This window comes from Odocoileus virginianus, chromosome 3 (assembly GCF_023699985.2).
Source record: "Odocoileus virginianus isolate 20LAN1187 ecotype Illinois chromosome 3, Ovbor_1.2, whole genome shotgun sequence".
Classification (NCBI taxonomy): domain Eukaryota; kingdom Metazoa; phylum Chordata; class Mammalia; order Artiodactyla; family Cervidae; genus Odocoileus; species Odocoileus virginianus.
Window position 1 is genome coordinate 50,577,655 of NC_069676.1, and position 27,135 is coordinate 50,604,789.

General features: G+C 39.9%; 1 protein-coding gene across 14 annotated transcripts in view; it reads left to right on the forward strand.

Moving 5' to 3' along the window:
* The window catches only part of ARHGAP26 (Rho GTPase activating protein 26), a 548,614-nt gene that overhangs the window by 345,150 nt on the left and 176,329 nt on the right, over window positions 1–27,135 (forward strand). For all 14 annotated transcript variants that reach the window (XR_011486887.1, XM_070465556.1, XM_070465553.1 and 11 more), the window contains 2 exons: window positions 12,815–12,880; window positions 17,105–17,179. Coding sequence is in view for 13 of the 14 variants with exons in the window: in XM_070465556.1 (XP_070321657.1) it covers window positions 12,815–12,880; window positions 17,105–17,179 (141 nt within the window). In the remaining variant the exon portion in view is untranslated. The remainder of the gene's footprint in view (window positions 1–12,814; window positions 12,881–17,104; window positions 17,180–27,135) is intronic.

Below are 27,135 nucleotides of genomic sequence, written 5' to 3' on the forward strand. Positions count from 1 at the left end.
CATGGCTTATTGAATGTGTAACCATGGGAAATTAATTTCTCCAGACCCCAGTTTCTTTATCTGTAAAATGAGGATAGTCTTACTGTCTACATCATTGGTTTTTTTGAGAGTATCAAATGAGAATAAACTGGAAATTCTTTAATCAGTGGTGCTTGGTATTCTAAGCAGTCATTAAATGTTGCTCTCTGCTGTTATTATCAATAGCATCATCATTAGCTGAAACCAGAGGCTATTTGTATAAAGCCTGACACTGCATAGTTTCTTTCGGAGTTCCTCAGAGTGCCTTTACATGCATTGCTTTTTTTTTGATTTCTACTATGCTTGGTCTTCAAGATGAGAAAAAGGGTCCGAGAGGTCAGGTATTCCCACATCATACAGTATCATGGTGACTCCAGGTGCAAATCTTAGGCCTCAGATTCGAATGGCATCTCCTTCCCTGCCTGCTACTGCCCTGGTGTTTGTTGTGTCTGAAAAATAGCTAAACCATTTCTAGGGCAGATAAAGTAGAGGATGTGTAGTTAGAGGCAGGGAAGGGATCTAGCTGGACAGAGGAGATTGGTTTTCCACTTGAAACACGTCCACCTTTGGAAAGCTGGCACTGATCTCTCTTGGTTGAGAAATCAGTGCACAGCCACCCAGGCCTCGAGGTAGAAAGGAATTGAGGCCACTGGACTGTAAGTCATTCTTGGGATGCCCAGAGTCCCAGGTAGGAGATAAATAGTTCTGATTAAGATGGTTCACATTACCAAGGCGTGTGTGAAGCCTTGCTTCTTTGCAGCTGTACTGATTAGGAATTTTAAGGTAGACTAGGAGACTGCAGATGTAAAAACCCACAAGGAAACAGTCCTTCCTCCGTCCTCCCACCCCAAGCTGGCCTGCAGTTCCCAGCCTGTACTGTGCAGGAACCCGACTGTTGCCACTTTGGCTGCCTCTGTCTGGCTGAGAACTGGGACATCTGAGACTGGCAGGTTTATTCCAAGCCAGGCAGGGTTGTCATCTGTTCTTCTGCTACCTGTTTTACTTGCTTTACTCTCCATCCTTCTCAGCTATTTTTCTTAATGTGTGTCTCCAGAAACCATGAGAAAAGAAGATAGGTTCCTGGGTATGTGGTTGGCCAAGGAAGAAAATTCTGATTGGTGGTATTCATGCACAGAGGCCAGGGGGTGAATGATCCCTATCCGTGCTGTCCTGTGCTTCCCCAGGAGACCCCTGCACTCTGGAAGGTACCAGGGTTCAGTCAGCTGCTCCCCGCTGAGGTTCCTGGAGTGTCAGAACTGCTTTACCTATTGATTTCTTGGTGTCTCTGCTGGTGAAATGTGGGTTGTAGTTGTTGCTTCCTTCAGGAGATGTGTATTGAAGCTCCGGTAGTGAACAAGGCAGATAAAGTCCCTGAATGAGAGCAGGGACACCAAACAGAAAGCCAGCAAGCAAAGGGAGGCTTCCAGGTGGAGAGAAGGGCTATGAGGAAGTCAGACAAGGGAAGGGGGGCTATTTTATATTTAATTTATTTTTTACTGAAGTATAGTTGATTTTACAATGTTGTGTTAGTTGCTGTTGTACAGTAGAATGGCTCAGTTATGCACTGATACACATTCTTTTTCATATTCTTTTCCAGTTTGGTTTATCACAGGATACTGAATATAGTTCCCTGTGCTGTACTGCAGGACCTTGTTGTGTATCCATTCTGTATGTAACTGTTTGCATCCACTCACCCTAAAATCCCAGTCCATCCCTCTCTTGATGGGTGGCTGTTTTAGATACCAGGAACAAAGGAGGCCTCCTTGAAGAAATGATATTTAAGGAGAAACCTGAACAAACCTAGGGAGGGTGGCATGTCAGGAACTGGCAGAGAAACAAGCACCTGTACAGAGGCCCCTGCAGCGGAGAAGCTGAACTAGCCATGTTCAAGGAGTATCAGGAAGGACCCTTGTGACTGGATTGGCAGAGACCAGAGCGAGAGTGTTTAGGTAGACTGAACCATGTGAGGCTGTGGTCAGGAGGTAGGATTGCGTTCTAAGTGTCATAAGAAGTCCCTGGCACGTTGTGATCAGGCAAGTGACATGAGCCAATGTATATTTTTAAAAGATGACTCTGACCGCCGGCAGAGAATACACTGTAGGGGGCAAAAGGAGAAACAGTTGAGAGGCTATGGGAACAGTCCAGGCAAAAGATGATGGTAGCTTGGACCAAAGTATTAGTAACAGAGATGATGAGAAGTAGCTGGATTCTAGGTTTAAGTTATTGCTGATGGGACTGGCTAACAGATTGGATGTGGGGTGTGAGAGATGGCAAGGAATCAAGGATGACTGTTGAAATAGGACAGCTTGCTGATAGAATGTGGTACCCTCCCATCTTTTCCTTTCAGCCAGGTTGAAGGTGGTGCCTGGACTGCTACAGATTAGGACAGTAGCTCCCAAATGTGTTGTTTGTCACCTTCATTATTTTTTAACATGTATATATGCCCCCTGTAATATTATTTATGTACAATTTTTTAAAATCAATTCCCTCTTCTCAAACTACATTTATTTTAAAAATGCATCATACTTTGTGAGATAAAACAATAAATTTCTAGTACTTATTAAAGTAAGTGTGTAACGATTGCAAATATTTATTTGTGAACTACTTGGAATCATTTCATATACCCTGATAGCACAAGCCAACATTACACTTTGGGGTACACAGCACTGGTAAATCTTTTCTATTGGATGAGGAATGTGCAATAGATATCACCCATTAACTAATAGTCAGTAATCATTTGTAGTGGTCTTTAGTGATAATAATTTTAGTCACTTGATGTACAGTACAGTGTTATCTATCCCACATGTGATTCTCATACCTGCTGAAGCATATCCTTTGAGAGGCACCCAGAATCTGCATTGAGCAAGCATGCCCCTGAGTCTGTCCCCTAGGTTTGGGAGCTACTTCTGGAGTAGAAAGGGCAGAATCCAGAAAATAGGACTCCAGCCCTGGTCCTTCTCTGACTAACTGTGTGAACTTCAGCAGAGGAACAGGGAATAGAAGAGAATGATCTCTGGAGCCAGACCAAGTTAGAATCCTGGTTCCACCACTCATGAACACCATAATCCTACAGAAGTTCCTTAATCTTGTTTGATCCAAGGTTTCTTGCCTGCAGAGCAGGGCTGGTGATAATGATAATGGTGATGATATGGTGCAATTAAGTGCCTACTCCAGAGCAATACCATGTGTGAAGTGTTACTACTGCTATCATCATTGTTGGTACCACTTAACATTGTGAGCCTGGCATTTCTCATCGTAAAAACTTAACAGATATATTGGAAAAGTCAAATAAACTATGAGCTATTAATTTATTCTATAAATAGTATTGTATTATCCTTCATTATGCTTACTAGTGTGGAGACACAGCAAGATGTTTTTAGTAAGAATAGTAGCAATATGTACCCCCATGAGATTACAGTAAGGTTAACATGCACTTGGATGTGAAGAGTATTTCATCAACTAGAAAGTTTGATTCAAGTATTGCAGTGTAGTTACTATATCCTAATAATCATAGTACTGGTAATGACCATTTACTGAATACTAGCTAAGTCTCAGTTGCTGTGCATTTCATTTGACCTTCGTAGCATTAAGGTGAGTTACCATACCACACAGGTGAGGAAGGTGAAGCTTCTTGCCTAAGAGCATAATGGCCAGAGGTGGCAGAGACAGGAGTCTAAGCCAGGTCTGTCTGGCCTTAAAATTCATTATTCTCTTTCCAGTACATACAACTTCTGTCAGTGTTACTTCAGTTAATGTTAAAGTTCATTCACATTCCCTGAGTACCTACCAGCCAGGGAACAGAATAAAGGGCAGTTGGCAGTGAAGTGAAATGGGTCACAGGTGTGGGGAGCTGATCTGGGATTAAAACTGGCTCTGGGTAATTGCCCAAGTAGAGAACTCACACTTTTCCTGGACCCCACTGGAAGCTTCACAGCCAGGAAGCCCTGGCAACTCTGGGGCTTCACATGCTTAGGAAAAGGATGTGAGCCCCTCTTGAGTGTGTGAGCCAACTGGAAATCTCTTCTCCAGATGGGATTTTGTATTCAATTCAGTGTGGGTGTTTTTCTTCATGGCTTTTAATGGTGCTGAAATTGATTAAATTCAGAAGGAGCGAGGCAGGCCAGGCTTTAAAGAGCAAATCACATAGGGAAAGTGAGTAAATTTCTGTGGTGAGAACGTGCACCAGGAACTGTCCATAAAGTGGTGAGCTGGTCTCAGCAACTCCAGACGACTTCCTGTATCCATCAGCATTGGAAACACAGCAAGGACTTCCTTTACCTCAGTTCTCTTGTTTTTATTTCTAGAAAATTCCATTTCTCCCATAAAAAAGGAAAAAAAACTTGAAAGATATATTTTTTTTAATCAGAGAAAAGTTGAATAAAGAAAAAATCTGTCGAACACCAGCTTTAGGAAACTTAATTCCATCTAATTCACGTTGAGCCTAATTCAGGTAAGTCGGTTCCTCTCCTTTCGAGGAGAGGTCTGAGGTCTGTTAGAATTCCTGGGAGGCATGTCTGGGGTGACTTTAGGAAATATTTCAAAGTGTCATTTTTTTTTTTTTTTTCAGATTATATGTCCATCAGTCAGCCTATGCTGTGAAAAGGTCCCTTCTATTCAGAACTGGTGATTTGGCCACTTCTTACCTAGTTTCTGGATGCTTTGAATACTAAGGATTTGGAGACAGGCCCAGCTAGTCAGTGATTTTTATAAGAGGGACTTTGGGACCTCAAGAGTGAGTGGCACAGAGTTCTGGAGGTGAATGCTGTTATTTTCTAGAGCTTTCTCTACCCTCAGGCCTGTGACTGTTTTTTTTTTTTTTTTAATGATTTTATTTATTTCTATTTTTGGCTGCACTGGGTCTCCATTGCTTTTCTCGGTCTTTCTCCAGTTGCAGTGAGTGGGGACTGCTTCACTGTGGTTTGCAGGCTCCTCATTGTGGTGGCTTCTGTTGTAGAGCACAGGCTCTAGAGTGAGGGCTCAGTACTTGTGGTACACGGGCTTAGTTGCTCCACAGCATGTGGGATCTTCCCGGACCGGAACTTGAACCCATGTCTCCTGCATTGGCAGGTGGATTCCTATCCACTGTGCCACCAGGGAAGTCCTGTCTGACTGTTTAGATGGCCTAGTTAGTATGTGCAAGCAAAGGATTTCTATTAATAAAAGTGTCCAGGAAACCTAAACTTGGTTTTGTTTCCTCTGTTCTATGTCTTGGCTTGCATAGTTTTTGTTTTTCCCTGATTCTTAGGGCTGTACTGTTGGAATACCTGTTTGTATTGATACAGGAAGGAAGGAAGTGGTTAGATTAAGCCGTTCATTTCTTTCTTTAACCTTTTATCCTCACAAAAGATGAAAAAGCTGAGGAGCAGAAGCTTAGATAACCTATCTGCTTTCATAGGGTTTACATCAGTTGAAGTTTGAAAGGTCAGTTTGACTCTACCACACTGCCCCTCTGCAGCTCTTCCTACCATTCAGTCACCACTTTACAGATCCATGTATCCAAAATGAAAAGTTACACCAAATGAAGAGTTACATGCTTCTACTTCATTTCCAGCATTATGGTGGACGGTGGATGACAGAGATTTAGTAATAATGACAATAAATGAGTAAAGTTATATATGGACCATTGTCTTTATGAATGCATATCCAGCTTGGTAGACAGACATCTTTTGCAGGATTCTACAAATAAATGTAGGTTTGTACTCATGTTGCATACTCTGATGAAGAGGTTGAGGAAGGCATCAGCCTAGGTGGAGGGGTCAGAGAGGCTTCTTTACAGGAGATGATACTTGAAGGGGAAGACCTGAGAATTTGGAGTCACATGGGCCAAAGGGCTCCCAGGGGTGAAACACAGCTTGTACAAAGGCTGAGGAGAAAGTGTGGTCAATTGGACACTCTGAGAGGAAGCCAGTGTGGTTGGGATGCTGAGACCTGGGGGAGGTCCATGAGATGAAGCTGGAGCCAGACCATGCAGGGCTGTGTGGGCCTTGTTAGGGGCCAGGGTTATGCTTCTAAGAGCAGTGAGGTGCCATTAAATGATTTTAGGCAGAGAGGTGATGTGGTCTGGTTTTGTCAAGGTCATGGGGGTTGCAGGGTTGAGGGCAGATTGGAGGAAGTCAGAGGAGGTGTGCGCTAAGGAGACCAGTTAGGAGGGCCTTGCAGCTGTCCTAGTAACAGATGAGGGGACCAGGATGGTGTGGTGAAGGCAGCGAGAACTAGGTAAAATTGAGATGCATTAGGTGGTAAAACTGAGGTGAATAATTTGGATGTGGGAGATAAGAAAGAAGGGAAGTGCTAAGGGTTAAGTTCATGATTTTGTTGTAGTTCTCACTCTTTACCATCACCTACATGCTGCTGCTGCTGCTTTTTTTTTTTAAAGACCAAGGAAAGCTTCATATGAGGTAACATGAGGTACCAGAAGCTGCAGAACAAGGCATTGAAGGTTATGCTAAAATCCATGTGTGTACCTGACCCACCAGTCTCCTTCTTTTAAACAATTTGACGGATCTTTAAAATATATTGCTGTTTTAAGCCCATTGTAGTAAAGCAGTCAATTCCTGGATCTCACCTGCTTCCCTCCTCTCAGAGTTCATACCCTGGGCTTGGTAAGCAAAGACCAAATAGTCTGCTAGGCATCCTCCTCCCTCTTTGGCCCTAAGAATATCCAGGTTGACTGAGAGTCAAACTGCCTGTCCCATGTCCTTCTGTTCTCCATAAAACTTCGAGAAAATAGCTTTGTGTGACACTGGCCCTTAACTTCCTCTAAAAACAGACAAATAATGCTTCAAAGTTGACATGACAGTTAAGAGGATGACCCTTTTCTAACTTGGCAGGTCAGCCTGGGTGTTTGTGTGAGGTCTGTGAATATTCATTGTCTGACAACTGTTTAGCCTGTCCTTTGTGTAAACCTGGGCAGAGCTAAACTCATGGCTGAGAGAGGAAGGTAAGCCAGTCCAAGCCTTAGCTGCCAGACCGTGAGTGTCTGGCCCAGGAGGTACTGGCCCTGCAACAACTCATTGCCAGTCAAATTAAGGGAATAATGCAAGCCTAGTAGATATTTAATGAGAGATTATTTCTGGAGATTATAAGGATACAGCAATTGCAAATAAATCCCTGACCTTTTCTGAGCCTAGGCTCAGTAAAAGAGCTGAATCACCTGCTTGAAGGGATTAAGGACAGCCGCTTCCATCTGGCGGGCTGCTCAGACTTTTTCTTTCATTAGCAAACTCTGCTCAGTGGTGATGGTGTTCTGAACCTGATAGTGGGAACTGGATTTTCCGAATAGGAGATCTCAATTAACTTAGATTATGTATCTGCTGGACAGTGATCAGGACTAATGATCTGATTATGGATTCACTGTAGTCCCTGTCACATCAGTGGTACTCAGTACATGTTAAATAGGAAAGAAATTGTTCATCATCAGTAACCTAATCACGATGTCAGCAGGAAACTCAGACTGGTGAGAATAGAATTCAAACCTATGTATGTGTGTGTGTGTGTGTGTGTGTACACACGCGTGTGCACACCAGAGATAGAGAAATACAGAGAAGTGCCAGGGTAGGGGGCAGTGTAATAATTTATACCAGTTACAGTTTAGAGATTTACAACAGTGATAGTTAAACTGTTTTTCATGAGTTCCTTATTAGGACTGTTGTTTGATATTAATTCCATCTCTTAACACAGTTTTGTTTATGAAACTATAGTAATTATCATCAGTATGCAGCCTGAACATGTTAGAGGCTTATAGTGTTACCTTGAGCTCTTAGCATTTGACTTGGCAATATATGAATTTGTTATATGCATTTGAATTTAGACAACTAATAATACTAACATTGTTACATGTGTAATGACTTTATGTGTAACATCTGTGTAAGATTTAGTTCATGAAAAGGGTTTTGCTGGTATAAAGCAAATGGGAGAACTTCTAATTTTGGGAAAACCAAAGAAGGAACATTTACTCAGAGATTTTGGGTGGGGGGCATTTTTCTTTGCCATTTTCCAAAAGACGTAGTGTAATTAGTGTGGGTTAGTGGAATTTAGTTTTTTTATGAATATGCTTGGGGGATAGCATTGTATTCTTTTCCATTAGCTATTACCTACTTAGAGAAGGAGCCAACTTCCCACAGTTCCATGAGAAAAGGTCAAGGACTGATTTGTCTCTGCAGGGTTATATCTAGCTCTGTCCATATTTCTTCCAGTAGTTGGGCTAGTGGCTTTATGAGCATGTATCTTCTGGCCACTGGGGTCATCCCTGTCAGCTGCCAAGTTATTTCTAATTTTAACCATGTTCACGGGGTAAGGAAGCAAAACAGTCTTTGTCCAGAACAGAAGTTCGTCAATGCCTAGAACACGACCATGTTCACAAACCTACCCTTAAAATTTCCAAATTTGGAATCCATCTCAGCAACTCCCCAGAGCACTGTCCACAACTTCAGTCCTTTCTCTCCCAAACTTCCTTGACTATCATCCCTGTGCAAGAATCCTCCTAATCACCTCTCAAAAGAAGAACCAAAAGGCTTTGGTTGAATCATGTTATAGACATTTAGGAAACATCCTTAAGTATAGAAAACAATTTCCCCTCTGACAAATACTTGCCAGTAGGCTCTATTTTGACTACTGTATAAAGGAATGAACTTTCTCCCCTAAACATGAAAAGATGCCCAGCACCAGTAGTCATTAGGGAAATGCAAGTAACAACCACAGTGAGATACCATTTCACATCCAGAATGGCAGTAATTAAAAAGACAATCACAAACATTGGTAAGGACCTGGAGAAATTGGAATTTTCATATGTCACTGGTGGGAATGTAAAGTGGTCTAGCACTTTTAGAAAGCAGTTTGGCATTTCTTCAAAAAGTTAAGCATAGAGTTACCATATAACCTAGCACTTCTAACCTTGGGCACATAATGAACAGAAATGAAAATATATGTTCACACAAAGATTTGTACACCAGTGTGTTCCTAGTAGCATTATTCATAATAGCCAAAAAGCAGAAATGGTAACTGATGAATGGATAAATGAAATGTGGTATATCCAGGCAATGAAATGTTATTTAGTCATAAAATGGAGTAAAGTGCATTGATGCTGCATTGTAGAGAAATCTGGAAAGCATTATACTAAGTGAAAGAAACTAGATACAAAAGACCACGTATTATATGATTGCTTGTACATGAAATGTCCAGAATAGGCAAATCTATAGAAACAGAAGTTAGATTTCTGGTTTCTAGGAGCTGAGGGAGGAGGGAAATAGAGAGTTACTGTTAATGTGTATAAGGTTTTTCATGGGAGTATTGAAAATATTATGTAGAGAATGGTGATTGATTCATGACTTTGAAATATACTAGAAATTAATGAATTGTAAGTTTTAAATGAGTGAACACTACACTATGTGAATTATATCTTAGTGAGTTATCATTTTTAAAAAATCTTGCTTTGATTCCAGTAGATATTTAGACTATGTATTATAGTTTGTCAAAATTTGAGAAAACTCAATGGTATGAGTTGAGCTTTATTTGGAAGAATGATCCTTTTCCGAGTCAGAAAGCTATATACAACACAATTTGCAGAGTAAACACTCGGTTCATATTAGAAGAAGCAAGGGATTGAATTAGTAGACTCTCTGTAGCTTTAAGAGAACAAGAACAGTGGTTTGTATAGCAAGTGCTCTGCAGGAAGAAAAACATCATTTCCTCCCCCTTTCCAGTACTTTATTTACTATCCTAGAGATAGTAAGTATGTTTAATAATAAGTACCATAAGTGATATGTACACATGCAAGAGCTAAAGCTGATTCTCTTTGGGAAGAGAAGTTTGGGGAAGATGCCATTCCTTTTTGGTTTGATTTGGGGAATTTTCAGTGATTTTTTAAAGGATTTTTTCCTTCACTGGACCTATAGTCAACTATATACATTAAGAATGGAGAGATTCCATTTGGATGAGATCCAGAATGAGTTCAAGTTCTGCTCAGTTCTCGTTCTTGCCCTGGGATGACAACAAATCATTTATAAATACTCACTTTCCTTCTTCCTACCATTCCCTTCTCCACTCAGAACACTGGTTTGTAGAACATCTTGTCCTGATATCCTAAGGAGGTCAAAGATTCTTAAAGATTACCACGCACATCTTATCATTGGGTAATCAGAGCATGGGGATGAATTTTGTTGGGTTTTCAGCCCTGTTGCCAGGTTGGCAGTTGATTCTGTGCTGTGGAAAAGTTGGTGCTGCTTGTCATTTATTTTCTGAGTGACAAGAGGGTGTTTTGGAGCAGATGGAGAACCCTGTCACCACACAGAGGATAGGTCTTCCACACTAGTGCTTTTCCCTTAGATATCTTCTTTGTCTTTGGCTGTTTTAATCCCACCCCCCCCGCCCCCGGTCACTTTTCCTTTTTTTCCCTTTTTCTAGTCATCTGAGCAGAATTTTATTCTCCCCTTTAACTCAGAGTCACTTATTTTTTTATTTTTCAGAGTCACTTTTAAGGCAGTTAAGGTTGTACTGGCTCTGGAGAGAGTCTCCCACGTATTAGCTCTGCAGCTTTGGTCAAGATAGTTAGCTTTGCCAAATCTGTTTCTTCTTGTATAATTTGGGGCTCATGATAGTACCAACCTAGAGGACTTGCTGGGATTAAACAAGGTGAGCTCTGTGAAGCACTTATCTGACATTTATTGAGCATTTAATTTATGCCTTTTTTTTCCATTTATTTTTATTAGTTGGAAGCTAATTACTTTACAATATTGTAGTGGTTTTTGTCATACATTGACATGAATCAGCCATGGATTCACATGTATTCCCCATCCCTGATCCCCCCTTCCACCTCCCTCTCTACCCGATCCCTCTGGGTTTTCCCAGTGCACTTGTCTCATGCATCCAACCTGGGCTGGTGATCTGTTTCACCCTAGATACTATACTGTTCTCTCAAAACATCCCACCCTCGCCTTCTCCCACAGAGTCCAAAAGTCTGTTCTGTACATCTGTGTCTCTTTTTCTGTTTTGCATATAGGGTTATCATTACCATCTTTCTAAATTCCATATATATGTGTTAGTATACTGTAATGGTCTTTATCTTTCTGGCTTACTTCACTCTGTATAATGGGTTCCAGTTTCATCCATCTCATTAGAACTGATTCAAATGAATTCTTTTTAATGGCTGAGTAATATTCCATGATGTATATGTACCACAGCTTCCTTATCCATTTGTCTGCTGATGGGCATCTAGGTTGCTTCCATGTCCTGGCTATTATAAACAGTGCTGTGATGAACATTGGGGTGCATGTGTCTCTTTCAGATCTGGCTTCCTCGGTGTGTATGTCCAGAAGTGGGATTGCTGAATCATATGGCAGTTCTATTTCCAGTTTTTTAAGAAATCTCCACACTGTTCTCCATAGTGGCTGTACTAGTTTGCATTCCCACCAACAGTATAAGAGGGTTCCCTTTTCTCCACACCCTCTCCAGCATTTATTGCTTGTAGACTTTGGGATAGCAGCCATCCTGACTGGCGTGTAATGGTACCTCATTGTGGTTTTGATTTGCATTTCTCTGATAATGAGTGACGTTGAGCATCTTTTCATGTGTTTGTTAGCCATCTGTATGTCTTCTTTGGAGAAATGTCTGTTTAGTTCTTTGGCCCACTTTTTGATTTGGTCATTTATTTTTCTGGAATTGAGCTGCAGGAGTTGCTTGTATATTTTTGAGATTAATCCTTTGTCTGTTGCTTCATTTGCTATTACTTTCTCCCAATCTGAGGGCTGTCTTTTCACCTTGCTTATAGTTTCCTTTGTTGTGCAAAAGCTTTTAAGTTTCATTAGGTCCCATTTGTTTATTTTTGCTTTTATTTCCAATATTCTGGCAGGTGGGTCATAGAGGATCCTGCTGTGATTTATGTCGAAGAGTGTTTTGCCCGTGTTCTCCTCTAGGAGTTTTATAGTTTCTGGTCTTACATTTAGATCTTTAATCCATGTTGAGTTTATTTTTGTGTATGGTGTTAGAAAGTGTTCTAGTTTCATTCTTTTACAAGTGGGTAACCAGTTTTCCCAGCACCACTTGTTTAAAAGGTTGTCTTTTTTCCGTTGTATATCCTTGCCTCCTTTGTTGAAGATAAGGTGTCCATAGGTTCATGGATTTATCTCTGGGCTTTCTATTCTGTTCCATTGATCTGTATTTCTGTCTTTGTGCCAGTACCATACTGTCTTGATGACTGTGGCTTTGTAGTATAGTCTGAAGTCAGGCAGGTTGATTCCTCCAGTTCCATTCTTTTTTCTCAAGATTACTTTGGCTATTTGAGGTTTTTGTATTTCCATACAAATTGTGAAATTTTTTGTTCTAGTTCTGTGAAAAATACCGTTGGTAGCTTGATAGGGATTGCATTGAATCTATAGATTGCTTTGGGTAGTATAGTCTTTTATTTATGCCTTTTGAAGGAGACCAGCACACAGTTAGTCCTACAGCTCCTGACAACAGCAAAACAAGTTAAAGTTTGCCTGGTTACTCCTTCAGTAAAGTACTCATCACTCTGTGCTGTGTTTCTTCTGCTGTTAATAGACAATAACCTTGCAGAGAGTTACCATGAGAATTAAATGAGGTAATATGTGCAAAGCACTTTGAACTGTACCTGGCATATGGTAAGCTCTCTGTGAATGCTAGCAGTTTTAAATTTTGAATCATTCTTGTACTTTCAGTGGAAAAAAAGAAAAGAATCCTTGGCAACGCCATGGGACTGAGTCATGCTGGGTTGGTCAAGCGCTGTTCCGGGGTTGGTATATGTGTGGCCAGCAACTTGACTGCCTTCTTCTTCCTCTTTCAGCTGCACAGTTGGACAGCATTGGTTTCAGCATCATCAGGAAATGCATCCATGCTGTGGAAACCAGAGGTAAAATAGTTCAGCAGATGGCATTGTTCTCAGCAAAGGTCACACATCTGGTGAGGTGGCAGACCTGCTACCTGCTGTTTCCCAACCTCTAGTGACTCATTAACTCCCCAAACGCCATTGGCAATGTGTTCCACAGCTTGTGTTGTTCTGAAGCACAGGGGCTCTCAGCTGATTTGGTTCATTTGGTGTCATCAACCTTTTCAGCTAATCAAAAGACTGTTTTAAATGCATGCATATCAAATACATAGAATTATAAGGAATCTAGTTATTGATGTGTGTTAGTCAGTCACTCAGTCATGTCTGACTCTTTGTGGACCTGTAGACTGTAGCCCACCAGGCTCCTCTGTCCAATGAATTCTTCAGGCAAGAATACTGAAGTGGCTAGCCATTCCCTTCTCCAGGGGTTATTCCCAACCCAGGGGTCAAACCCAGGTCTCCTGCATTGCAGGCAGATTCTTTACCTTCTGAGCCACCAGGGAAGCTACTGAAGTTACTGAAATTCGGTTAAAATACTAAAAACCATGGTTGTGATATAATAATATATGTGATTCTTTGTTTACACATCAGGTTCCGGCAGTGGGTCTGATAGCTAGCATAATTCAGAAACAGTGGTAGTTCAGGATGTCAGTGACAGTTGTAACATGTTAGGAAAATATCTTTGGTTTCCAAGCAAGTTGCATATACTGCTAAAGCTGTGATTTGTTGCTTATGTTGTAATGGAAGGAAATGTTTAATTTCAGTTATAGGTGGAAATTAAGTTGTGATAGTTTTCCTAAGTTGATAGACACCCTGAATTCTCTAGTGGGCTTCTTGGGGTTGTGGGCCCCAGATTAGGAATTCAGCCCAGGGCACTGTCTAGGTAAGGAGAAAGGGTCAGGCCCCTGGTTTCTGCAGTGGTACTGTTTCACACGGTGACCTTTCCGGGTCCATAGGAGCAGCACTTTGAGGTCAGAGAGGCTGGTTTGTCAGTGGTCTCTGTCTCAGAGGAGATTCCTCAATTCTGGCAGTTTCAAGCTTTTGAGTACATTGTCTGTTACATTCCTGAGGAAAGCTGATCATTGTCTTTCCACTGGATTTGATTTGAACCATTGTCAAAGATGGGAATCTTATTGATTTTCCAACATCTCAACCCTCCAGCCCTTTGTCTGAGGAAGTTCTGTTTTCTAAAACAGGATCCTTAACTCTTAAAAGTTTAGAAATATAAGCATTTTATTAAAGGCTATGAAGCATTGAGTAGAGGGGAAGAAGGAAAAAAAAACTGACTAACCATATAAACCTCTACTCCTGTGCATCTAGTCCAAATTTATTCTTTCCAAAGTAATCATTTTAATGTGTGCTATTTTAAGTTTGCTTATTTCTGCTATACCTTCCTTTAATAAAGAGTTGCAAAGATTTGTAAAACATAGCCAGAGAATATAAAATAGAAGAAAGTGAGATTTCTGGGAATTGATCTTGAGGAAATAAGGTCATGGGCCAGGTTGAGCCATAAAGATGTTTATACAGTAGTGTTAAGGTAAGAAACAAAACAAAAAACAGAAATTGGCCAAATGTCTCAAAAATTTGTTAAACCAAGAATGTGCTACATCCATACAGTAAAACACTCTGAATTTTTAGTGAAAAATGCAGTAGAAATATATTTATTGAAATCTATTGTTTTCATTAATGTATATTAAGTGAAAAATGCAAGTTCTGAACCATCCTGTCCACTCTGAACCCATCCTGGGGACGGCAAGGAGAGGAAAGATCATGCTTGCATGGGCAACTTGTGTTGAGTGGCAGATTCTGCTGTCCTTCACTGTCTTCCTTGGATTTGTCTGTTTTCCATAACTGCACTTTTGACACTTTTTAAAGTGTGTTACTAAGGTAATTTTCCAATAGGCGTTTTGATTTGCTTGTCATTTTAAAGGAATGAGAAAGAAGAGGTACAGGGTTCAGTTCAGTTCAGTCGCTCAGTCGTGTCTAACTCTTTGTGACCCCATGGGCTGCAGCATGGCAGGATTAACAAGGGTAAAAGTATAAAAATGGAGCCAAAAGTGAGCTCCCCTCCTCTCCATGATGAAGTTCAAATTCCTGCAGAGGTGGGCCAGCCTCTTTGTCTCTCAGTTTTCAGCCGCCAAAACTGAGAGCAACATCTCCTAATCATTTAAACTCCTTCATAGTCTATGTGATGAATGCAAACCCACAGCTCAAGTGGGTGACTTTTTCCTGATGTAAAACCAGAAAATATGTGCATTGAGTTGTAGAGGAAGAAGAGGGTCACCAACTGGTTTGATCTTTTAGCCTCCATCTCCTCGCCCCCACCCCCTCTAAAATGAGAATGAATGTGATATATTTTAACATCTAAAGAAGTTTTAACACAAAGAGGAAACAAGGACAGTGTGAGTTAAATGCCATTTTCTCATAAATGCTTGGGAGGAAGTGGGTTATCTCCTTACTGCGGTGCATGTATGTGCACACCACCACCATTGGTGGTGACCAGAGGTGAGTGAACAGACCTCTCATGCATGCTGAGGTTCGGCAGTCATCCACTAGAAGCTAGAAGACTGTGAAGCTCTAGGAAAGCACAGGGACAGAAGGGGTGGAGATGTTGCAGAAACGATAAGCCCTTCAAGCCACCACATGACTGAATAATGGTTCTGCTACTCAGTCACTTGAAGCCCATCCCTCAGGAGACCCAGGGTCTCCTAGCCCATGAACCATGCAGGATAATGTCCATGCTTATGTAGTCCATTTGAGCTGTAATATCTTACCATTCTGGACTACTTCCTTTTGTTTATTAGTTCCATTTCTCTGAAGGCCTTGTTGAAGACACTGCAGTCAGCCTTTTCCCAGATTTCTTCCAGGAAATTTTGTTTTGGTCCCAAAGTAGTGGCCCTGATGAATGTTCTATTCATTCTGTCCTAAATTGTAGACTTACCTAGGTACTGGGGATATAATGGTGAAGAAGATAGACTCACTGTACTTAAAGTTTATGTGGTAATTGTGGGGGGAAAGCAAACAAGAAATTGAATAATAAAGATGATTTCAGATACTGTTGACTACTATAAAAAAAAGAAAACTGGTTAAGGCAGTGGAGAATAGTGCTGGTCATGGGATGTTTTTGATTGAAGAGGTGGCATGTAAGCTGACACCTCAGTGGTGAAAAGATCTGGGAGAAGAATGCTCCAGGTAGAGGGAATCCTGTGCAGAGGCTGTGGTTTGGGAGCATGAGCTTTGCATGCTGGAGTAACAGGAAGGCACACATGGCTGGAGGCATGTGTGATAAAGCAGTCAGAGGTGGGCCTATGCTCAACTGTGTAGGGCCTTACAGGCCATGGTAAATTTTGATTGTGATCCAAATGCAGTGGGAAATCATTGGAAGATTTTAAGAAAAGAGATGATTTGAACTGACTGACACTTTGAGAAGCTCCTTTTGAGTACTATGTAGAGGATAGCCATCAGGGGAATAAGAGGCAGCAGGAGACCAGTTAGTTGAGAAGTGTCAGATATACTGGGCTTGGGACCAGCAGGAAAAATGTCATTTCACTGCGTCATTCCACTTGGTCTGGATGTAAAGGATGCAGTGGTGATCTAATCCTTGCAGTTAAATGAGCAAGCACTGAGGCTGGTTAGCTTTGGTTCTTTGTTTGGGTGTTGAAGGTGAACCCCTTCTAGTCTATTTGCGTGTTTCCTTGGGTACAATAAAGGTGGTCGACATTTTTCTTTATAAAGAAATTTGCACCACAGATGAATGAATTGACTAATTTCTCAGCCTTAGCTGATAACATTGTCCAAAATATAAAATGCCCCAACAGCTCAGTATTTGCATTCTGTATGCAAAAATAGATTATAAAGTGTTTATCCTTGTCTGTAGTGTGAACTTATTTTATCGTTGCGTTTTTGGTTTTTTAAATGAAAAAGCTGGTTAAATATGACATATGTAGAAGTGTATATTTCACATCTTTCAAAACTCTTCAGATGCTACCTTGGCAAGAGAAGAGGGCAGTTTCGTGCTCTGTGACGACTGAACTAACATGAGGACTGAAGTGTGCAGCACATCCATGAAATCCTAGACAGCTGTACCAAATCCCTCTCCTTCGCTAAGAGCAGAGCTGAGTGACAGGGAATTTTAATTAGAGAAGCTTTTAGAAGTCCTGAGAAAATAAAAAAAGTGAATTTGGCTGGGTTGGCCTGACTAGTGTTCTGACGTGCCTCTAATTAAATCTTCACTGTTTCTCTTCTCAGGGATCAATGAGCAAGGGCTCTACCGAATTGTGGGGGTCAATTCCAGAGTGCAGAAGCTGCTGAGCGTCTTGATGGGTGAGTGCAGGGGCTCTGCCAGGCAGTTCCCAAGGGTCGAAGGGGGAGCCTCCTGAGAAGGAATTTGTGTGTCCAAGAGGTAATTCACAAATATCAACTGTCCTGCTCGCCAGTGGTCATGGCCTGAGGCATTACTGGAGGAGATACTGAGTGGAACTAGATAAAACAAAAAATGGCAGGTCCAAGGCAGCACACCCTCTCTGTCTGTAGAGTTGGTTGCCACCAGTCCAAGTGATGCTCCACTGCGTGCGACTGGCACACCCTACTCTGTCTGTAATAGCTCATGACACTCCCTTTGTCCTCTTTGAAGACCAGCATTTCATGGGGCACACCCATTTGCCTAAGAAAGCTCATTCTTCTGGCCTGCAGAGAACTTCAGATCTCATGTTCCCAGTGACTGAGAAAGTGTCATCCTATGACTTCCAGATAAATGTATAGAAGCAGATAAGTCTTCTGATCCTCTTTCCTTCTAGACTTCCACCTAGTCTCTGTCATTTGAGCAGCAGAACCTCCTTTGCAGCTGGTTGGTATAAATATAAAATCACTATCTCTAAATGTGTAGCATTTGAATCAAAAAGCCCTGAGCCAATGAGCCAAATTTGCCTAGGCTGCAGATTTCCTGTATTTTTAGATATGAATGCAGGCAGCCTTGGTGAGTCACATGGCTCTAAATGGCAAACGGATCAGATTTCACAGATTGGTGCCTCTTACTCATCCCCATGGAAGTCCAGCCATGCACTGTTAGAGATAGACTTGCTCAGGGTCCACGCTCAGTGTTTTGGGCAGGGACACTTCTCTTTGTTAGTACTTGTCATTTCTTTTTGCCATCCCAGTTTCTGAAAATAATTTTTATGTGTAAAGAAGACTCTTCTTTCATATTGATCAGGAAAATTCTCTTTTCTTCTCACCTCTTTTAAGCAAAACTCTAATGTATGATAGTTGCCGTGAGATCTTTTGTTGGAAACTATGATTGATTGTGAGGTACTCTTGCACTGAGAATCTAATTTTTGGTTCAGATTTGAGATGTAGCTAGTGTTTTGTGTTTTTTTTTTTTTTTTTAACTAACTTTTTATTTTGAGAAAATTGTAGATTCACGTGCAGTTACAAGACATAGAGCAATCCTGAGTACTTTAACCCACTTTAATAGTAGATTATAATACAGTATCACAACCAAGATATTGATGTGATCAAGATACAGGTCAGTCACTGCAAGGATCCCTTTTATGGCTGCCCTTTTCTGCCTCACCTCCCCCCTCACCCCCATTCTTAACTCCTGGCAACCACTAATCTGTTTTCTGTTTGTTTCTTTGTTGTCATTTCAAAGAAGGTGTAAGTCACTCAGTCGTGTCCAACTCTTTGCATTCCCATGGACCGTAGCCTGCCGGGCTTCTCTTGTCTGGGATTCTCTAGGCAAGAATACTGGAGTGAGTAGCCATTCCCTTCTCCAGGGGATCTTCCAGACCCAGGCCTCCCGCATTGCCAGAAGATTCTTTACTGGCTGGGCTATCAGGGAAGCCCAAAAAACTAGGAATGAATGTGTCATTTCAAAGTTTTTATTTAAATGGAATCATATACTGTTTGACCTTTTTTGATTTTTTTTGATTGGCTTTTTTTCAGTCAGCGAAATTCCTTTGAGATTTGTTCAAGTTGTCTTGTGTATCAAGAGTTCTTTTCTTTTGCTGAGTAATATTCCATGGTGTAGATGCACCTGAGTTTGTTTAGCCATTCATCCAATGAAGGATGACTGGATTGTTTCTAGTCTGGGGGTGAATAAAACAACTGTAAACACTGTACAGGTTTTTGTACAGTGTATAAAATTACAAAGTAATGAAGATTAATTTGTTTCTGTAGGATAAGTCCCCAAGAGTGCAGTTGCTGGATTGTACAGTAATACGGTTAATTTTTGAAAAGTTTTAGTGTAAGAAAGAATGAAGAGTCTTAACAGGTATCTATCCTTAGTCTTTCATTTCCCATCAGAGCTGCATACATTTGTGGAGTGTCTGCTCTCTGAAAGAGATGGTCAGGTGCTAGAGGTGAAACTTTATAGAGTCATTCCTTGTTCGCAGAGTATCCAGTTAGGGGGCAGTTATGCTTGCATATGAAAATTGTTATGTAAGATATGATGCTGGTGCCCACTAGGAGCTGGGTCTGAAGGTCTGAGTAGTAGAGGGAGAACAGAAGAATAATTCAGATTCAGGAAATGTTATGAACCGAGAGTATTGATTTCATTATTATTATTTTAGTATCTGAAAATACTTGAGACTGGAACAGGAGAATTAAAGCTGGAAATCTGAGATGGTCCCTTTGATTGAGGAACTTGAATATTGTTCTGAGGAGTTCAGGGTTTTTTTTTTCCTCTGTAGGAAGTAAGATGCTATTAAATTTTCAAGTAGTGGAGTTGTTTGTGTGAGTACTCTTTTTACACAAAAGTGTCAAGAAGACAATTCAGAACAGGTGTTTATTTGCTCACATTACTGGTGAGTCCAAGATGGCAGGAGCATGGCGTGGTCTGGGGGCTCCACATTCGTTGCAGCCTTTCCCATTCCTTTTTTCTGGTGTCTCATTGCCTGTGAGCCCTTGTCTTCCTATATTCTCTGCCATATTCTCTGCAGGAAGATTCATAGATAAACCAGCCTCAGTGGTCCTTGGAACTTGCATCACTGAGTAGAGAGTGTCTTTCTTGATCATTTTGACAGAAGGTCCCAAGGGTGGACTTTGACTGATTGATATGGGGCCATGAGTGTGATTCATTTCACAGTCTTCAGGCCAGTTGCATGGCCTACAGCAGATAGATCCCAGTGGCCTGGATCCTTTGCTTGTCTCTGATCCCACACCACCTCTGGGAGGTTGGTGGGTGTGCAGGGGTGGGGTGGGAAAGGGTTTGGTCCACAGAATCCTGGGGACTGAGCAGGATTATTAATAGAATGATGGGGGAGTGCCTTCCGGAATAATGCTTCTGGGTGATTTTTTTTTTTTAAGTATATGGTCAACATAGGTATACCTTGGTCAGATGCTACTTTTAGGTGAATAATGCTGGCAGCATTATGGAGCATGCATGTGATCTTGGAAACACATGGAGGAATAAGACAGTTGGGATAGATTAGGCAGAGCATACATGATGGCCTGCTGAACCAGAGAGCTGCTCTGAGATCAGGAAGAAAGGACAACCTCAAAATGACTGGAGAAAGAGAATCAACAGGACCATGTAACCAACTAAATACAGGAGAGTCAAAGGGGCAGAGATATTTCAAAGGCAGCAGATGATTGTGTAAGATGACACTACTGAAAAGAAATACCACATTTTAGACGGGGTTGCTAATTTAAAAGAGAACCAACCATCTTAGCTCACATGTGCTAAGCAAAGAGTGGTATGAAAAGATCTTGTTTTTATCACTTCTCTTAGTGACCTTTGAACAAGATATTTGTCCTGCTTGCTTTGTCAGTTTTCCTAGGGACAGACAAAATAATCATGAACATCTGAGAAATGTCATGAGAAACTAATAACCAACAGCTGAAAGTCACAAGGCCATCTGTCTCTGCCAGGAGGACATTAGAGATAGACTGGGTTCCAAACTGAGGTTCAACCAGAGTTGAGAGGTGACCACAGTGCAAGATCTAATCAAAAGTGTTGAGAAGGATATCTGAGATTCTCACCGTCAGTTAAGTTGAACTGTTTGGGTTTTGGAACTGAGGGATCACCCATTAAGGCCAGAGAAATTCCAGACCTGAAGGCAGAGTCATGTCTCCCTTCATCTTCATCAGTTCTTCATACTTGTACCAGACTGGGTTAGCCAAGAGTGTAAAAAAAATATGACTCATACTCCAAAACCTCTCCCTGACACGGCTGGGCTGAGTATGAACCATTCAGTCACTATTCCTTCATTCTGTATTCACTGGATGCTGTATTATGTACCAGGTACTAAGATTTGGATTATTGGTCAGAGTCTCTCAAAGTGGAAGAGTGCATTTTTATTATTGAAAATGAGAGTTAGAATTAAGCAAAACCAGAAGCTTCCTTTGATAGCTTCAAGTTGGGGGGCGTTAGGTGGGAGGAGGAATAGAAGAGCCAGACTTTGATTTTGCAGAATCGAATTTCTTAAGAATGCTTGCCAGAATTTCTCATAGCATATGCTATGTGGCCTTCTGCTAGTGTCATCCCAAGAGCTGCCCTTGATCCATGTCTTTGAAGAGTGTGAAGAGGAAGAAGATTTACAGCTTCCTAGAAGTAGAGTGGCTTCCATGTGTGTACTGTTTGGTTTTTTCTCCCCATGAATGTTAAGTGATGGTAAATCTTTCTAAAGTTAGATTCAGCATTTAAAAAATATAGGTAGCTCTGTCTATGCATGTTCAGTATATGTCTGTCTCTTCATGTACAGATTTTAAATACCTTTTTTTCTGATTAAAAGTTATAGTAGCAAAGAAGAAAATAAGTCTTTCAGACTATAGATAATCTTTATTGACTATTTTATCATATTACTGTCAATCTTTTAAATGTAGTATTCTATCATATAACAAAAAATGCTTAGAAATCACATGGTGCATATATGCTGCTTTTTAGCAATCTTCTTTCACATAACAGTATAGTGTCTATTTTCTGTTACATTCTTCTAAAGTGTAGTGGTTTTTTTTTTTGATCATATATTGTATAGATGTACTATAACATTTTAATTAGCCTCCTCTTCTCAGATCTGTAGATTACTTTCAGTTCTTCATGATTCTAGAAAGTGCTCAGGTGAACATCCTGACAGAAGCAGGATAGCATAGGTTATGAGCATGCCTTTTGGATTTGAGCAAGTTATAATTAAATTGCTTGTCCATTTGACTTTACACAAATTATTTAAGCTCATCTAGTCTTCTGTCTCATTATCTGTAATAATAGCCTCTGCCTCTGTAATAAAGAGAGGATTAAAGAAACGATGCATGTGGGTTGCTGAGCCCAAAGCCTCTACATGTTAGTCAATAAATGTTCAGTTCAGTTCAGTTCAGTCGCTCAGTTGTGTCTGACTGCGACCCCATGAATCGCTGCACGCCAGGCCTCCCTGTCAATCACCAACTCCCGGAGTTTACTCAGACTTATGTCCATCAAGTCGGTGATGCCATCCAGCCATCTCATCCTCTATAGTCCCCTTCTCCTCCTGCCCCCAATAAATGTTAGCTGTTGTTATTTTAAATTTTATATGCATATTTAATTATTTCCTTAGAGTTTATTTTAAGACGTTGAATTTCTGGGTCAAGGTATGTACATGTTTTTAAGGCCTTTAATTGATATTCCCAAACTTGCTCTCAGAGTATCTTTTCACCATTCTCTGTTACTTTTTTGCATATAAATTATAAGTATTTTTAAAAATATTCTGGGTGAGATTGGCCATTTTTTTTCTAGGTTTCTTGCTGATATTTATTCTTTCGTGAATTGCCTATTTGTGTTGTCTGTTACTTTCTCTGTTACTTTTTTGCATATAAATTATAAGTATTTTAAAAATACTCTGGGTGAGATTGGCCATTTTTTTCTAGGTTTTTTGCTGATATTTATTTTTTTGTGAATTGCCTATTTGTGTTGTCAGCCAGTTTTCTATTGACGTATTCATCTTTCGATTTTAAGACATATGGAAGCTATGTTACCAATATTTTCTTTCAGATTATAATTTATTTTGAACTTTATATGGGTACTTTTGTTTTTGTTTTGTCTTATGAATATTTATAATGTTTTTATGAAACCCTAGTCTTTTTCATAGATGGATCGTGCCTAAAAGACCTTCCCCATTCTAGGACTGCAAAAACTTTGTAAAATCCATCTGGAATATATCCATGAAAAATGAAAACTAACCCTCCTTTTCCTCAAATACTTACCCAGTTGACAAATAACCATATGAGGAGGAGATTTTTCTCTTTCCATTATTTTATTTTATTTTTTAAAGACGCTTTTTTTGATGTGAACCTTGTTTGATGTCTTTATTACATTTGTTATAATATTGCTTCTGTTTGACATGTGTTTTGGTTTTTTAGGCTGAGAGGCATGTGGGATCTTAGGTCCCTGACCAGGGATCAGACCCACACACCCTTAATCACTTACGTCTTAACCACTGGACCGCCAAGGAAGTCCCTCCACTGCTTTATCACCATTTAGTCATTCTTATACCTACTGGGGTCCAGTGAAGGAGTTTTCACACATGGTTTTCTAAAGAAAAGCAAAGTCTCTTTCTGTTTGTTATTCTTCAATTCTTAATATTTTAAAAACATAAATTATCTTCATTTTTCATCTTTCTAATGTTGCTTTCTCTCTTGATTCTTTGCATCACAAGCAAATATTCTAAAATTTGCATCCCATACCCATGCCATTTGTTTTAATTTCTTTGGGGCTGATTTTTTTTTTTTTTTTTGCTATTTATAATGCACATTTTAATTTGGTTATTGATTTATCAGTGTTTTTACTGACTTACTTTAGCTCTTTTCATTTCTACCTTTCTGCCTTCTACATTTCACCTTTATTATTTCAGTGTTTCTTTTTTTTGCTTTGATGTCTTATTTCACAGCATCTGTGTTTTTCTGAATTTTATTTATCATATAGAACAGATGCTTTCTGAAATGTTTTTGAGTGCTTTGGTTTCTGTGTTTTATGTGAACAAGTATTTTATCAGCTTTTTAATCTTCTTCTTAAATCCACCTGAACACAGAGTGGTTTATAAACCTTTGCAGTTGAATTCATTGTGAGTAGACTCTCCTTATTCTGCTGCTGTTTTCATGATTCCTATTAGAATCATCCTGTCACATGAAATTAGAGCACTATTATACATGATTCCATCCAAGTTTCTGGTACTCTGAAGTTTTTTTATTTAATGTGGACCTACCTGTACTCATGAAAAGACTTCTCCTGGTCCTGCTATTTGGTCATGGTTGTGGGTGAAGTGGAGTTACTTCCTGGTTAATCTGAAGTATGCTGTGGTTATTCATTTGTCATTCTCATATTTGTTCTAGAACTTTCCCCTCCTGAATTCACCTCCCTTTGTATAAGTAGACACACCTCCACTTCTGTCACAGTCTCGTCTCACTGTCTGGATTGCAGTCTCAAGACCCTGAGCTGTGCTGTGGTGGGATGGGCGCCGTGCAGCGTGGCCCCCTCCCTGGGGTAGCGTGGGCTCTACCTCAGAGTGGGCGGGAAGCAGTCACCTATCACATAGTTCCCCCATGTGGGTCTTCCTCTGGGCTTCTCCTGAACTCTGCCTGGTGGATGATCCTGTAGGGACAAGTAGAATGTTGACTGTGAGCCTTATTTTCTGTGCTATTGAAACTTTCTGTCCTTTGTGTGTGTGTGTGTCTTTATGGTTTCTCACAGTGGTGTTGAAGGAATGCAAGTTTAGTGTTGCTCTTTTTTTCTTCTTATCCTGTAACTTTATCCTGTTTTGTCTTTGGGTTTTTTTTTTTTAAACTAGTATTTAAGGTTAGTGCTGCAGAGAACACATGGAAGGTTTAAATTGCTGTGCTTTAAAGCACCAGGTTACGGTAGCATTCCTCACTCACTGATCTCTGATCCAACCATAAGCCATCCTTCTGGGACCTTTTTTCTGTGCCTTTTATTTTTCACACCCTTTACAAAATAACATAAATAAAAGCAAGCAAAAGCTTCTTTCTCAAGAAACACTAAAATAACAGATATTCTTACAACAACTTCTAAGACCTAAAGGTTTGCAGAAATGGCCCCAAATCTTTGAAGACGAGCAGAGAAGCCCTGTACATTGTGCACTTCCAGTTTTTCTTACCAGTAAAGGAGAGCAGACAAATGTTTGGATGGAGGATTGACCCATCTGAGAGCTGGTAAGGGCACTATTCACCACAGTCCCAAGTTAATAGAGAATGGAGACCACAGATGGACACTCCGCTTCTTCTCTGCTCCTCCCACCATCACCTTTGCTTACAGGGATGCTTCAGGCAGGTTCTCCTGTGACAGAGACATGAGACAGCAATAGCATTTGGATCTTAGAAGTGGCTATTGATACTCTGGATTCTTAAGCACTAGATATGGAAAACGATTGAAGTTTTTAAGAGGTACAACTTTTATAATCAGAAAATAATTTGATAAACAGATTTACTTATCAAGTTGCTGAGTATCGAATCTAGTCTTGAAAGAATTGCCTATAGGATAAACAGAAAAAAGTCTTAATTCTTTAGACTTAAAGGATAGTATTCTTAGAGAAGATAGTATATTTATATAAATGTCTTTCTCAAAGATGTAATGGAGAATGAATATTGTGAAAGACTCAAGATTTCAGAAAAAGACAAAAAACAAAATACAACTAATGTTTATATGCAGGAAATTCAGATTGTATGGTAAGATATGACATATAGATCAGTGAAATAGGCAAGAGAATCCATAGGCAAGAGAATCCAGAAATAGGGTCAATTAATTTGTATAAAGGTGTCAAAGTAGTTTAGTGGGGGAAACAACAGTCCTTTCAACAAATGGTACTAGTGTAATTGGACATCTATATGAGGAAAAATAAATTCAACCCTTATCTTAAACTCTGTACAGAAATTGACTCAAAATAGACTAGTAGTCCTAACCTAAGAGATAAAACTGTTAAACTTCAAGATGAAAACATAAGAGAGAATCTATCTTTGCTATCTTGTTTTAGAAAAGATTTCTTGGCTAGAACACAAAAGCAGGAACCATGAAAGAAAAATCTGATTAACTGAACCTTATCCAATTTTTTTTTATCTGCTCTTTAAAATATATTAGGAAGAAGAAAAGATGAGCTACAGATCAAGGGAAAATATTTGTAAAATATATATCTGAATAATGACTTATAGCCTGAATGTATTAAAAATAACTTGCAATTCAGTTTTTAAAATGGACAGAAGATTTGAACAAATAGTTCACCAGAGAAAATATATAGATGACCAAAAAGCACATGAAAAGATGACCAACATCATTAGTCATTAAGGAAAATCAACTTTTAAAAATCAGTTATTTCTACATACCTAATAGAGCTAAAATTTCAAAATTAAACACATGGTTGTATCATGCGTTGACAAATTTATGAAGCAGCTAGAGTTCTCCTGTTGGCTACTGCGAATGCAAAATAGCCCAACTGTTTTGGAAACCATTTGATAGGTTTGATAAAGCTGAGCATATTCACCATATGACCTATTCCTACATATTTTTACCCAGTTCTACCCCTGAGAATCTACTCAGGAGTCAAAAAAGCAGTTCATAAAACCCATTGCAAGTATTTGTAGCAGCTTTATTCATAACAGTCAAAAATCAAAACCAGCCCCAATTCCCTCAACTAGTCAGTAGATATGCCCATAAAATTGAATACTACTCAGTAATAAAAGGACTGAACTACCTGTATATGCAGCAGCATGGTGAATTTCACGAGTATTACGCCATAGAAAAGGGTTGCCAGGGCTGGAGATGGAGGGAGGGGAGTGACTGTGGAGAAAGAGGCACAAGACAGTTTGTAGAAGGTGTGAGGAAAATGACTTTTATCTTGATTGTGGCAGTGTTTACATGACTATATATATATATATTTGTCAAAAATCATGGAACTGTATACTTTAAAAAGGTGAGTTATACTTCAGTAAATTTGACTTTAAAACACACATGCAGGAGAGGATTCTCAATTTTCCTCCTCAGACAAAAATACAAATTAAAGTAGATGACCTGTTTTTCTTTACAGAGTGACTAAGATCAAATTGTTTGATTCTTCATTGTTGTCAAGGATTTGAGGAGGGAGTCACACTCATTCTTAAATGTAATGGTAAAACCTCTGAGAGGTCGTTGAACAGTATCTTTCAAAATTAAAAATGCACTTTCTTTTTGACTCAGAAATTCCACTTAGAGGAATTTTTTCTGTAGGTAAGATAATCTACAAAGGAACAATGGTTTATATCATTGTTTACCATAGCAAAAACTAGGGAACAACCTGAATCTCTTTGAATGGGGGCGTTAAGTATGGTAC